A 14,144-nucleotide genomic window follows, 5' to 3' on the forward strand; every position below is an offset into this window, starting at 1 on the left:
CCTGTTGGAAAAGGTTAGTGCAAAGATGAAAATAAAAACTGCCAGCTACTCACAAGAGGCATTTTCCTAAGTCCCAAACTTAGTTTCTTTCACCACCAAAGCAAAAGCGCTGTGGGCTAATGACGTCTGGTCAGCATCCACTCGCTCTGGGCTATCCTTGAGACAAGGGGCTCGGGCAGCTGCAGGATGGCTTCCAAGAGAGGCCTTTAGTGAGAGGCTGGTGTGCCACAGGCGAGTTGTCCCCTTGGGACTCTGTCCCATCTGGGCCACCAAATTTGATATCAAACCTTAAGTGAGTTCACTAAGCCGTCACACAGCAAGTTAATCTCTGACACCGGGTGTAGTGGAAGACAGTAGGAATTTTATTGCACGGTGCTGAGCAAGGAGAACGGGCAGCTGACTCTGTAATCCAGAACTCCCTGAAAAGCTATAAGCAAGGGTTTTTATTTTGGGTTTTAGGTAGGGGAGGGGGAGCATGTGGCCTTGGGGGCTGAAGTTCTAAGAGTCCTCTGCACAGGCGTGACTGTCTGTTATACATGTTGCACGCAGTAGATTTTTAGTCTCTGATGTCTGAAGTTTACAATCAGTCATTTTAGCTTCTCAGTGTTCCTGCAAGATGCTTAGTTAGGAAGGCGCCTGTCAGCAAGTTCCTCTCTTATCAGCTGTCTTCCTGCTGTTCTGCAAAGCAAGCTCAGTAACTTTGGTTATTTTGTTTCCCACATTAACCTTGTGGATACAAGGCACAGTTTCACCTAATCCGGGGAAATTTTAACTCCTTCATCCTCAGTTTCAGGGATAGCTATGGGCTAACTGCAACCTGCACCCAGTAAGGGCTGCCCAGGAAGCAGAGACAAGGGTGGGCGACTATTCTGGGTTAGAGAGCATCCCCTCAAATTCATGTCCACCTGGAACCTGTGTATTTGACCTTATGTGGAAAAAGGGTCTTCGCAAAATGAAGTCATACTGGGTTGCGGTGGACCCTAATCCAGTGATTGGTGTCCTTATAAAATGGCCGCGTGAAGATAGATGCAGAGATTGGAGTGATGCTATATGTACTTGTATATATATTGATATCTGTTTTATATATAGAATGTATTTACCCTGAATAAACTTCAGTATCAGAGACATTTCTGTGTCTTGCTGTTGAAATCACAGCTTTTGATTTGAATAACTTTAATGAAAATTCACTTTCAGGGCAGGTCTCTATATGCACCATCTGTGTTTACTCCATACACATTTCTCAGTTACTGCTGAGGGTAACTAGGTCTAGCTTGGGTGAGTGTGGCAAAAAAGGTCACTGCTCTTGGGTACTTCCACTCCACCAGTAGTGACAAAGCCATACCAAATCTGTGATGCTGGCTGAGAGGGAAAACTCGGCCATGGGAAGGAGGGCCGTGGCCAGCCTGGGGTCTGTGACACTTCAGAGGTGTGGTCGAGCGAGGCTTCTGTTCCACTGTCCACAGAGTCGGAACACGGACAAGGTAATGCCTTCAAAAAGTGGTCAGTTTTTAAAGAAAATAAGTTCAAGGCCAAGATGGGGCTGGCCCTGTAGCTGAGTGGTGAAGCTCATGCGCTCCACTCCGGGGGCCTATGGTTTCACCGTTTTGGATCCTGGGCCCGGACATGGCACCGCTCATCAGGCCACGCTGAGGTGGAGTCCCACATAGCACAACCAGAAGGACCTACAACTAGAATATACAGCTGTTTACTGGGGGAGCTTCGGGGAAGAGAAGGAAAAAAAAATAAAAAAGATTGGGGGGCTGGCCCCGTGGCCGAGTGGTTAAGTTCGCGCGCTCCGCTGCAGGCGGCCCAGTGTTTCGTTGGTTCGAATCCTGGGCACGGACATGGCACTGCTCATCAGACCACGCTGAGGCAGCATCCCACATGCCACAACTAGAAGGACTCACAACGAAGAATATACAACTATGTACCGGGGGGCTTTGGGGGGAAGAAGGAAAAATAAAATCTTTAAAAAAAAATAAATAAATAAAAAAATAAAAAAGATTGGCAACAGTTGTTAGCTCAGGTGCCAATCTTTAAAAAAAAAAAGGCCAAGAAACAGGCCTGGATTAGTGTTTTTAGGTTCAATGCCATGGAAATAATCAGCAGTGAGAACCTGAGCTGCCTTTGGAATTTGGCATTCTTTTTCCTGTTTATAGTATTTTATGTTAAGGAGGCCATAGTTAGTTCTTGTGGGTAAATACCCCATTGCACTGTGGATGTGGCTGTGTCCAGGCCAAGTGACTTGCCACCAGCTGGCAGCCCACAGCTGTGTGGATGGGCTCAGAAGGCCATGGGTGGTGGCCTCTTCCCCCTCCCAGTCCTGCAGGTTCAGCCTGGTGCTGAAGGGTCGTCTGCTGGGAGGAGGTACTGATGCCGAGGGGCTGGCTTTCAGAGGGAGTCCAGAAAGGCCTGGACTCGGGTGAGGTCATCGGGGCCTTAAAGCAGAGAAATGGAAATAATGGCCTCTCAAGAGTGGATCTCACTTGCTGGGCCGCAGAGGTGCCCCGAGATGTCTGATGTCTGCAAAGTCGGTGGGCAGTGAGATGTGATGGATGATGGAATGCAGGTGCCAAACGCCTTTGGGCAAACATCCCAGTTTACAAGCTCATCCCAGTGAGGTGTCCTCTTTTACACTTTGTCACATGCATTGTCACCAGTCTTAATTCTTCTGCACCTTGGTGTTGGACGTTTCCCACCTGCCAGGGTCTGACCTCATTTCTTCCCCTCCTGCTCTCGCGTCACCTCACTGTCTTCCTAAAGCCTCTGCTCTTCCCTCTTGTCAGTCCTTGTCGTGGAATGAAGATTTTAGAACAGCCTCTTCCTCTAGGCCTTTGCTAAGAGAGCCAAACCGATCATCTTAACTGGAGTTTTTCTTCCTTCCTCTCTTTCTCTTCACTTCTAGAGCAAAGTCCAAGGAAAGTGGGAAAGAGAGCACTCCTCAAAATTCCATGAGTGAGAGAGAGAGAGGGCAAGATTTCCAGAATGCTTTCTGGGTCACCTGGTTAGAGTGATACAGTCACATGCTGGGCTTGTCCCCCAGGGTGTCTGGATGGGGGAATGTGGGGAGCAGCCCTTGCCTCATGGATGTGGGTGTGGGTCCAGGGAGCCGGGGTGGGATCCAGTGTCTGTGTTGCTGAGTTCCACCAATTATTTCTTAACCCAAGTCTTCAAACGATCCCACCATGCGACTTCTGGGCGTTTAGTACAAGGAAGTAGCTGCATGTCCATCAGTTCAGTGGATCTGGAATCTATTGTGGAGTTCCAGGCTGTGGTTAGAAAGAACGAGGCATGGGGGCCGGCCCAGTGGTGCAGCAGTTAAGTTCCTACGTTCTGCTTTGTCGATCTCGTTGGCCCCGGGATTGCTGGTTCGGATCCCTGGGGCGGACATGGCACCGCTTGGCAAGCCATGCTGTGGTAGGTGTCCCACGTATAAAGTAGAGGAAGATGGGCACAGATGCTGGCTCAGGGCCAGCCTTCCTCAGCAAAAAGAGGAGGATTGGCAGTAGTTAGCTCACAGCTAATCTTCCTCAAAAAAAAAAAGAATGAGGCAGTTCTCTCTGTTCTGCTGTGGAATAAGGTTTATTACTGAGGAGGAAAAAAACAAGGTGAACAGTATTGTTGTAGGATCCATTTGTGTAAAAATGCATGTGTTATAGATGCTTAGAAATGTTCTGGCAAGATATGTGCCCAAATAATGACTAGTGGTTGCTTCTGGGGAGTGAAGCTGGGGTCAGGGGAGCCGGTGAGAGAAACAATTTAAATTTTCATTTTATTTCCTTCTGTATGATTGTTTTTTTGTAACCGTGCACATTTTTGTTTTTGTTTTAAAGCAGTTAAGAGAATAATAATTCAGGCTTCCCTTAGTTTAATATGGCACAGTATTTCATTCCTGTGGTGAGAAGGTTCTAGGTTCCTGGTCCTCCTCACATGCATGCAGGAGGTGAGCAGGAGCTCGTGCTGAGCAGAGGCCAGCTCCTTCTCCTGCCACTTTCTCCTGGGGGAAGCCCAGGCTCGTCCCTGACTTTTCTGAAGCTGTTTTCCCATTGGGAAGATGGATAGGTTCACTCTGCTCCACCCCACTCATGCACTGAGGAGATTCCTTTGAAAATGGGAAAGCACAAAACTAAGGCCTGGTATAAGGCAGCTTGAAATTTTAAGGACTTTTTTCTTTTAAAGAAGTAATTGGAGTTGGATGTATTAGTTTTCTAGAGCTGCTGTAACACAGTACCATAAACTGGGTGGCTTTAAGACAACAGAGATTTAATCTCTCACAGTCTGGAGGCCGGGAGCTAGAAATCAGGCTGTCAGCAGGGCCACGCTGTGGCCGAGGCTCTGGGGCAGGGTCTTTCGTTGCTTCTTCCAGCTTCTGGTGGCTCCGGCGTCCTACATGCATCATTCCAGGCTCTGCCTCGGTCTTCACAGGGACTTCTCTGTGTCCATCTGTGTCCAAATTTCCCTCATCATATAAGGACACTAATCCATCCTAATCCAGTATGACTTTGTAGCTGAACTAATTACATCTGCAAAGACCCTATTTCTAAATAAAGTCACAGTCCCAAGTAGCAAGGATTAGGACATGGGCATACCTTTTGGGGGCTACCCACTGCAGTGGAGTTTCTACCCTTCCTATCAAGAAGTGTTTGGAATTGCCACACTTGGTAATTTGATGATGTAAAATCTGAAATTATGAACTTGCTCATGAAAATAGAGTTTTACATGAAGTTTCAGGTAGAACATTATAGGCTAAAAACTCCAAAGTTAATTATTAGTTCAAAAGCTGACCTCGAATGCATGTGTTTGTTATCTAGTGATGGGGTATCTGTGCTGGATTTTCTTTTGCTTTATGAACATTTGTTTCTGACATTGCTTCTTTTAATCAAATAAACTATGCTTTAAAATTTTCCACTTAGGAAATCGAGAGACTTTCTGAACAACTGGAAGAGAAAGAGAGAGAGACACAGCAGCTGATGAGCCAGCCGGAGCACGAGCGAGAGAAGGAAGTTGCCCTGCTGCGGAGGAGCGTGGCGGAGAAGGAGCGGGCCCGGGCTGCGAGCGACGTTCTGTGCCGCTCCTTGGCCGACGAGACCCATCAGCTGCGGAGGACTCTGGCTGCCACTGCCCACATGTGCCAGCATCTGGCCAAGTGTCTGGATGAACGGCAGCGCGCACAGGGGAATGCAGGGGAGAAACGCCCTGAGGTAGGCCGTGGTGTAGGCAGGTCGTGGTGAAGACCCAGGTAGGGCAGGAGGCATCGCCTGCAGACCTCTGGATCCCTTGGCAGTCACGGGGATTGGGGCACCCAGAGCCCACTTCTCTTCTCAGTAGCTGAGAGTCACCTATTGGGGCAAAGCCCACCCATCCACGGGTTTCTTCTAGAATGGGGGAACATGCAAAATGCAGCCGGAAAGCAGGGTAGCCCACTCCACCAGCCCACTCCACCAGGGCCTGAGGCCGATCCTGTGCCCAGGTGGGAATCCAGCACTTTGGTCTCATCAGCCTTAGCTGAGGACGAGAAGGCAGAGCTGGGGCTGGAGGGGCTGCCCTGAGTAAGTGCTGGCACACTGTTGGGCAGACTAGGAAACTGCACAGAGTGAGGTGAGGGGCAGCGCCTTCAAATGCCACATGTGCAGGGGCCAGGCCCCAAACTGCCAGGACTGTGAGTGCCAGCCTTCTGTGGGCTCCGTGCTGGTGTGCCCAGCTGTGGGTCTCCTGCAGAGCAGGAGCTGCCATCTCTGAAGCTGGCTTTTGGGCACGTTCACACTAGCAGCACGGTCTAATACCACTAGGAGACCTGGTCGTCCCTGGGGCTCCAGCCCTCTCACCAGCAAAGTGAGGACGTAGAGCCCCTCCACCTGCTCGACACTGTGACCCTGCCAGGCGCTGTGGAGGGCAGGGCCAGGGGCCAGTGGGCCAGGTAGGAGGTGTGCCTCCATAACAGGTAGGATGTGGGCTATGGCTCTGTGTACGAGCTGGTGTGGGAGGAGAGACAGTGGGGGTCTCTGCATCAGGAATCCCATAAGGGTAGAGTCGGGAGGGTGGCATACCCAGGAAACTAGGGGACTCTGGGGGGTTGTCAGGAGGAGGAGCAGGGAGAGCTGCCTTCCTTGCCCATCTCTTCCACCTGACCCAGCCTGTCCACGAGGGGCAGACAGGGAAAAGGCACGCAGTGCACACCTGGCCCAGGTTACGTGCTGGGCCAGGCTGGGGCTGCACTTGACTCGCTGCCTCGCGCAGGGCCTCTCACTCAGGCCCTTTCCAGGCAGTCCTCTGAGGCTGCAGAAACGCGCTCTGGGGTGGACGGGCCACCCAGCTCCTTAGCAGCAGCTTCACTGGAGAGCCCATCCTGGGGAGAACCTCAATCTAGAACGCCTGTCTCAGTTGGGTGGATTCCACGAAAAGGGAAGCTCAGAAAGAACACAAGTTTATTTCAGAAACCAAAAGAACAGTGCTGTCGGGCAGAGGCGGGTATTCTCATCTGATTTTGAGTCACTGTGTCATTTCCCTCTGGGGATTTGAAAGTAGCCACTTATGATGGTGTGCCTGGGGTGGGCGTGGAGCCAGTGGTGGGAGGCAGGCGGCTCTTTGCAGTCTCTAAATCAGCGTCACTTCTCAGCCTTGAACTCAGCTGAGTCACCCGGGGCTTCCCAGTGCCTACTGGGTTAGGACATGCACTTCCTTTGTCATTTGAGGGGAATTCTCAAAAATAATACCACCAATATACAGCCTGCAGTACTGTTAAATGCACTGAGTTTCTAGGATTCAGATGGACTTTTTATGAACACTTTTCGGTCAGCTCTGCCCCCCGTTGTTAGGGTTGGTTTCGGATGTGGCTTCTAGGCGTGCATCCCCTGACTCTGCATGAGGCATGGGTCAAATTGCCGTAGACGGAATCACTGAGCTTGACCTTGATTGTCTGCGGACCTGACAGTGTTGTGGGCTCAGAGGGAGGTGAGCCAGGTCCACGGCCACGCCTGCCCCTGGTGGCTCTGTGGCCCCGGGCTGGAGCATTCTCTGGTGTACGACAGCATTAAGCTTCCTGCTCTCCTGACTCTGGTGATGGTGGAAAATCTCCGGTGATGAGAATGTGGCCTGGCCCCAGCAGGGGCTCGGCCTGGGCGGGGCGCGGGTGAGCCGTGCCCCGACCTTCCAGCGGTGGTGAGTCCTTTCTTGTCTCTGCTTCGCTTCTCTATTGAATGGTAGCTGCCGTCTGCTGCCTTGTGGGATGTGATGACCATCTTCAGTCTTCAGGTCTGGCTTCCTTCACTCGTGCCGCACGTGACAGTCACGTTTGGTGATTTGGTGTCGCTCTCTGTCCTTTTCTTATGCAGCCAGAGTGTACAGGCGGGGATGCCTCTGTCCAGGCTGTTATTGAGAAGTTACAGGAAGAAAATCGACTGTTAAAACAGAAGGTGACTCATGTGAGTATCTGTAACATTTCATTCAAGAAGAACTGTCCCCCTTACGAGCTGTAAGTGAGGGACCTTCCCTTGGCCATGCCCAGGGGTTGCCCCAACCCTCAGGCCCCTTTCACTGATACACAGAGTCCCCAGAGACCCAACCTTCTTGCCTAAAAGGACGTATTCATTCTCCATCCCCTCGAGTTAGTTCACATGTCAGTGAAGAAGGTTCAAGAATTACTCTCAAGTACAGCTTTTAAGGCAGAAAAACTGCCCCAAGTCCACTCAGTTTAAGATGGTTGCTTGTGGCCATCATCTCGTGTCTCAGGTTTGTGTGGTGGTCTCAGTGTCTGCTCTGCACAGAGCAAAGTGAGGCAACTTCCATTGAAGGGAAACTCACGCAGCTAATACTGCTAATCAATGGCCTCAGAGGGCCGCGTCGGCTTGAGAGCAGATCTCCCAGCCGCCTTCACCGTGAGCTTTCTGGCTTCATCTCCTCAGGTAGAAGACCTCAACGCCAAGTGGCAGCGCTATGACGCCAGCAGGGATGAGTACGTGAGGGGGCTCCACGCACAGCTGAGGGGGCTGCAGTCCCCCATCGAGCCCGAGAGACCCTCCCCTCCCGAGTTGATGAGGAAGGAGATTTCCCGGCTCAACAGACAGGTGGAGGAGAAAATGAACGATTGTGCAGAAGTGAGGCAGGAGCTGGCGGCTGTGAGAAGGGCCCGGGACGCGGCGCTGGAGCGGGTGCAGATGCTGGAGCAGCAGGTGTCCGTCCTCGGGCTCTGGGGAGCCCTGGTGACAGCTGCCTGTGGTCCCAGGGCAGGCTGAGCTGGGGGCTTGGTGGCACTGGGAGGGCAGCACTGGGCAGGCGGTGGTCATGGGGCGCGTGGGAGAAACTGGGCGGGGACTGTCTCCTTCCTTGAGCAGAAATGGCACGACGGTGTCGTTGTGACAGCTGAGTGTCTGGTCTCCTTTCAGATTCTCGCTTACAAGGATGACTTCACATCAGAAAGGGCAGATCGGGAACGGGCTCAAAGCAGGATTCACGAACTCGAGGAAAAGGTGGCGTCCCTGCAGCACCAGGCCTCCTGGAGACAGGTAGGACGAGGGGCTCTTCTCTTCTTGTCTAGGCTCAGCGTTTCTGTCGTTTTTCTTTTCATGAATTTCAAGCCCCTCTGCGTCTGCCAAGACCCTGATTTCCGCGATCCTGCGGGCCGCCTTGCCTGGTCTGGGGCATGGCAGAAACCTTCCATTTGTACTGTGTGTGTTTGTAGAGGAGGTTGGCATGGTGACAGCAGAGGTGGCCATCCTCAGGGCCTGTCCTGCCTTCTCTGCTCGCTGTCATGCACCCAGAGAGCACGTCCAGGGCCTGGGCTCCTTAGTGGGAGCTTCTTTCATCCATGTCCCCTTCTTGCCGTGAGGCGGGAACCCCAGTTACTCCACCATACAGATGTGGACTCTGAGGCCCCAGGTGTCTAGTGACGTCCCTTAGCTCACAGCCCCTGTGCGTGGAGACCGGCCTTGCAGGCCAGTGGGCCCTGCAACCCCTCTGGGCTCAGTGCTATCCCCATCATGGGGGCTGCTCCTGGCATGAGTCGTAGCTGATGTGGTTTCTCACCATGGCACCCAAAGGCCTCTTCCGTTCTCCTTCCTGGATTGGCTCGGTGCTCTGCAGAAATCCTGGGAGAGCTTTGTTTCTTAGCCACTCAGCGAGTACTTTAATACCTTAATACCTTCTGCCCTGGAATAAACCCTGAGCCCCCCTCAAAGAACTTCCGTTCTGACCTGGACTGGATAGCCCTTGGGCATCGACACACCCAGGACGAGCAGGGACGCTGAGCTGACCTCAGAGCTGTCCCTCTTGGTTGGCCTGGGGGCAGTGGGAGCTGCCCACATTGCCCCCCATCCTGTGTGGCCAAGAGGCCTAATTGGTGGCTTCTGCCACCCCCCTGCATGAGGGATACAGGGGAGTCGTGGAGGACACCCTTACTTCCATGCCCTTGGACCGAGTCCACAGCAGTGGGCCTGGACACAGCCAGCCTTTCCTACTCATGGGTGAAGTGGCTGGGGACCACGGTGGGGCCTGTGTCCCCCCAAGTCTGCAGGCTGACAAGGAGGTGCCAGAGGGCCTCACCAGCCCTGCTAGGACCTGCCCACTGTCCCTCCAGCCCCAGCAGCCTTCTTGGCATCCATCATGGATTTCTGGAACTCCTAAGGCCCTGGGACTGCAGGCCATGGTTGGGGTTCCTCCATTGTGTCCCCGGGCAGGGATGGGGCACCCTTCACGGCTGTGTATGCCGGTTTTCTGGGATTTGGTTTTGCTGGTGGGCTTTCTGGTCTCTGTGACTGCAAGAAAGTGTGTGATCCTGGATTGAAAGGTAGTTAACGATGCAGTCGTGAGGATGTTCCCAGGCAGCATCTGAATGACTCAGGGCCAGAGGAGTGACCACAGCCAGTTCCAGGCCGGGGGGGCACTGAGGTGTTTATGTTAAGTGGCCTCTGTGTCCCTTTCAGCTGCCGCCTGTGGTCCCTCAAGCAGTGGGAGCACTTTCTGTTGCTCAGGCCCTGGGTGACATACCAAGGGAGAGTGGTGCTGAAGGTGTGGGTGCGCTGTAGGCTCCCTGCGGAAAACCCAAACTCAGATGTGAGGAAGAGGCACCAAGGCCAATGGGGGTGAAGTTCCCAAACAAGTAGTGATGGGCGCTGCAGGCCCCAGTGCTTCCTGACTGACGTCTGGGGCACTTGTGCCAGGCTGTGCCAGGGGCATCCCTTGCTGCCGCTGGAGGCCCCACAGAGGAGGTGCAGAGTGGGGCTGGGATACAGTTTGGTCGGCTCCCCACACTGAGCTCTGCCACAGCCTCTCCACGCAGAGGCGCTGGGGCAGGTTGTCGGGGGCTGAGGGTCCACTCAGGCCTTCCGCTGGGGGTGGGCTGCTACAGTCCACTTGGGCCTCTTCCTTCATGAGCCCGAGGGCATCTGTGCGGTCTCTTCAATTGTTCATTCCTCGTCTGGGCTCTGGGCCACAGCAGGAAGCAAGGTGAGGGGTGCAAGTCCCACTCAGGGACAGAAGTGTCTTTAGTTGCTGGAGCCCGAGACCTGACTTTGTAGCGTCGGGTGCAGCCCATGTAAATGGACCCTTGCTTTTTTCCAGGACTCCCGAGACCCAGGCTCCTGCCGGATTCACCCTGGGAGCAGAATACCCAAGGACTTAGAAGCCAATGCTTTGCAGCTTGTGGTGCCCAGTGACCGGAGGCCTGGGACTGGATCCCAGTGGCTGGAACGCCCCGGAGCAACCCAGAGAGGCCAGGGGGACCTTCAGTGTCCTCACTGCCTACAGTGCTTCAGTGACGAGCAGGGCGAGGAGCTCTTCAGGCATGTGGCTGAGTGCTGCCAGTGAGCCCCGAGGCTGGGACCGCCTGTGCCCGCGTGGCTTCTGAGGGAGCCTGGCCCTGGGGGACAGAGGGGGTGCTTTCAGCATGTAACACTGAGATCCCCCTTGATCCTGGCCCCCAGAACAGGCTGGGGGCATCCTTAACAGAACAGGACAGAGGGAACTTCCAGCAGGGCTGGAGGCAGAAATGGGGGTTGAGAGCATCTGCACACAGGAGGGCCCAGCTTTGCTTCTGGTATGCAGTTTGGAGCCCCAGGCTGTTGGGCCAAGGCCGGGAGCAATCTAGTGTGGGAATACTTACGGGTCAACATGACAGCCCTGACCAGCCTGCACCTGGGGATGCTGCAGCTTGCTGGAAAGAGGTGCTGCCCACAGGAACCACTTGTGGGGTCCCCAGGGTGGAAGCCCCACCTCATCCTGTAGAGTAAGGTGCCTCTCCCTGTGGACCAGGAGGTTTGTAGAACTGAGCACTGCAGCTGCACATTTTATCTGGGGGCCTGTCTCAGCACAGAGCCATGTGTCTGCACTGAACTATGTTGCATTGCAATAGTGTTTGTCATGTATCCAGAAGTTAAAGCACAATTTATTTCACATTTAGTTATTTTTATAATAAATGCACTTGCTACAGTGACTCTTCTGAGAATGCATGTTGGGCCTGGGGTGCAGGGACCCATGGTATTTTCAATTGGGCAGGAATTAGACCAGCTGGTGAAGAGAAACACTTCTCCTGTTTGCCACCTGCAGACAAACAGGGGACCAAGAAGAGGTGTTGGTGGGAGTCCAGCCAGGCCTGCCTGTCAGGGGTGGCATCACTGGGCAGCAGCCCAGCGTTCTGCCATTGGCCTGTTTCAGCCCTGGCCCAGGATGTGAAGTAGAGGGCTGGCAACGAGGTGGGAGAAAGCAGGGACCTGCTGAGAGCAAATTAGAACCACGCCGAGCAAGGACTGCCTGCATGGGCCTGTCACTGGGTCAGGACAACAGGAGTGACCAGGCCAGAGGGGAGCTGTGTGCTGTTTCTAGGAAGCCTGGGGCATTCTGTTAAGTGTCTGCCATGGTTAGCTCGTTTAACCCTCGCAACAATTCTAGGAGGTAAGTAAGTAAGTATTACTGTCATCTTCAACACAGATGATGAAGATGAGGCCAGAGGGTCACACGGTGGCTAAGTGACAAAGCTGGGATTTGAGCCCAGGCCATCTGGCTCCTGGACCCACTTCGCACAGTCTGTCTTCTCCGTGTGAAGTGGCTGCTCTTAGCAATGTGAAGGGTTGACGTTGGTGCACATGCTGCCCCTCTTGCCTGGAGCACTCTCTGACCCTTTGTCTTGGGTTCAGTCCTCCTCAAGCGGTAGTTCAGGTGTCCCCTCTGTGGGATTTCCAGTCTCTGTGCCATGGGGTGGGTAGAACACCACCAGCAGAGCGCCTCCGTCTCACGGACCTGAGCACTAGACATAGAGGATGGGGACAGCCCAGAGCAAAGGGGGCCACACGGGGAGGAACCCGTAAATCCTTGGCTGACCTCCAAACTGTGCATGTTTAGAACGAGACTCCGAGTATCCCAGGGAGAGAACAGCTGGAGGCGGAAAAAGCTGAGCCGAGATTTCCACAGCTGTCCACTTCAGGGTAACGGAGTTTTGAATTTGAGTCCTTCAAGGTTAGAGGGGCTGGTAAACACCTCAGGATTTTCCTTTGAAACCCTAAGAGGGCCACATCTTAGAAGTAAGGTTGACGTCCTAGGATAAAATTGAGCAGCCTTTCTCTAAAATACAAGTTCCAGCAACCAACCAATAATTCACCTGCCTATTGGAACAAAACCCAACTTTCTTCAGAGACAGGTGCCAGAAGCCAGGACCTTATACTGGATTTATCACAAGTCCAGTATACGATTAAAAATAGTAGATGTAAGAGAAATGAAGCAGAATGAAAATATTTTCAGATACACACAAGCTAACAAAATGTATGTCCAGCAGACTATACTTCAAGAAATAATTACTACAGGAATTATTCAGGCTAAAGGGAAATGATTCTGGATAAAAACAGAAATGTAGAAAGGAATGAAGAGGTTGGGAATGGGTAAATATAAAGGTATATTGACTATTTAAAACAATAATGTCTTGAGGGTTTTAAAATATATGCAAACACGTGACCATAAGAGCTTTCTAGGTGGGGGAGGGGAGTGTTTAATGAACTTATACAATTATAAGTTTTGATTAAGTGCATTAATTTAAATTGGACTGTAATGAATTAAGGGAACATGTAATCTTTAGGGTAGCCACTAAAATAGTAATGAAAATATTTAGTTAAAAAGTTAATAGAGCAGCAAAATGTTTTTATTAATCCAAAGCAAGACAAATTAGGAGAACTAAAGGAATAAGGAAGAGATGAAACAAACGGAAACAGATGACAAGATGGTAGACTTAAACCCAACTATAGCAGAAATTACAGTAAAAAATGGACCAAAACACTGACTGAAAGACTGTCACTCTGGATGAAAATAAAGGCTTACCTATGTGCTCATTAGAAAAGATAGACATTCAGGGCCGGCCCAGTGGCACAGCAGTTAAGTTCACACGTTCTGCTTCGGTGGCCTGGGGTTCACCAGTTCGGATCCCACGTGCGGACCTACACACTGCTTGTCAAGCCATGCTGTTGCAGGTGTCCTACATGTAAAGTAGAGGGACATGGGCACAGATGATAGCTCAGGGCCAATCTTCCTCAGAAAAGAGAGGAGGATTGGTGGCAGATGTTAGCTCAGGGCTAATCTTCCTCAAAAAAAAAAAAAGATATACTTTCAATATAAGAACAGAATGGAGAAGATAGAAAAAGACACACCAACCAAGAAAATGAGAGTGGCTACATGATTATTGGACAAAGTGAACCTTAGGACAAAAAATATTACCAGAAATAGAGACACTGCATAATAAAAAAGGGTAAATTTATCAGGAATATGTAACATTCCTAAATTTGTATAGAGCTAATAGTTGCTTCAAAACATAAAACAAGAATAACTAGACAAACACAGAGTCATAGTTGGAGATTTTAACATACCTCTCTCAGTAACTGATAGAAGCAGGAATTTAAAAGTCAGAATACAGAAGATGTAGCCAAAATAATTAACACACTTGGCCTGATTTACATATGTAGAGCATTACACCCAACAAAGCCAACTACAGTTCTTTCCAGGTGTATGTGGAATGCTTACCAAAAAGAGAAAATTGTGGGTCATAAATCAAGTCACAACATAGTCCAAAGAACTGCAATCATTGAATTTATGTTCTCTGACCACAGTGAAATTAAACCACAACACAGTAACAGAAAGATATCAAATTCCCAACACACTTTTAAGCGATCCAC

The 14,144-nt window shown here is 51.5% G+C and overlaps 1 protein-coding gene across 1 annotated transcript in view; it reads left to right on the plus strand.

Moving 5' to 3' along the window:
* TNIP2 (TNFAIP3 interacting protein 2) overlaps nucleotides 1-11,425 on the plus strand; it is a 32,643-nt gene extending 21,218 nt beyond the window's left edge. Inside the window, exons 2-6 of the mRNA XM_070615204.1 lie at nucleotides 4,914-5,201; nucleotides 7,332-7,421; nucleotides 7,902-8,168; nucleotides 8,382-8,501; nucleotides 10,555-11,425. Of these exons, the coding sequence (XP_070471305.1) occupies nucleotides 4,914-5,201; nucleotides 7,332-7,421; nucleotides 7,902-8,168; nucleotides 8,382-8,501; nucleotides 10,555-10,800 (1,011 nt within the window). The 3' untranslated portion in view covers nucleotides 10,801-11,425. The remainder of the gene's footprint in view (nucleotides 1-4,913; nucleotides 5,202-7,331; nucleotides 7,422-7,901; nucleotides 8,169-8,381; nucleotides 8,502-10,554) is intronic.
* Nucleotides 11,426-14,144: the final 2,719 nt, after the last annotated feature.

Source organism: Equus przewalskii, chromosome 3 (assembly GCF_037783145.1).
Source record: "Equus przewalskii isolate Varuska chromosome 3, EquPr2, whole genome shotgun sequence".
NCBI classification, from domain to species: domain Eukaryota; kingdom Metazoa; phylum Chordata; class Mammalia; order Perissodactyla; family Equidae; genus Equus; species Equus przewalskii.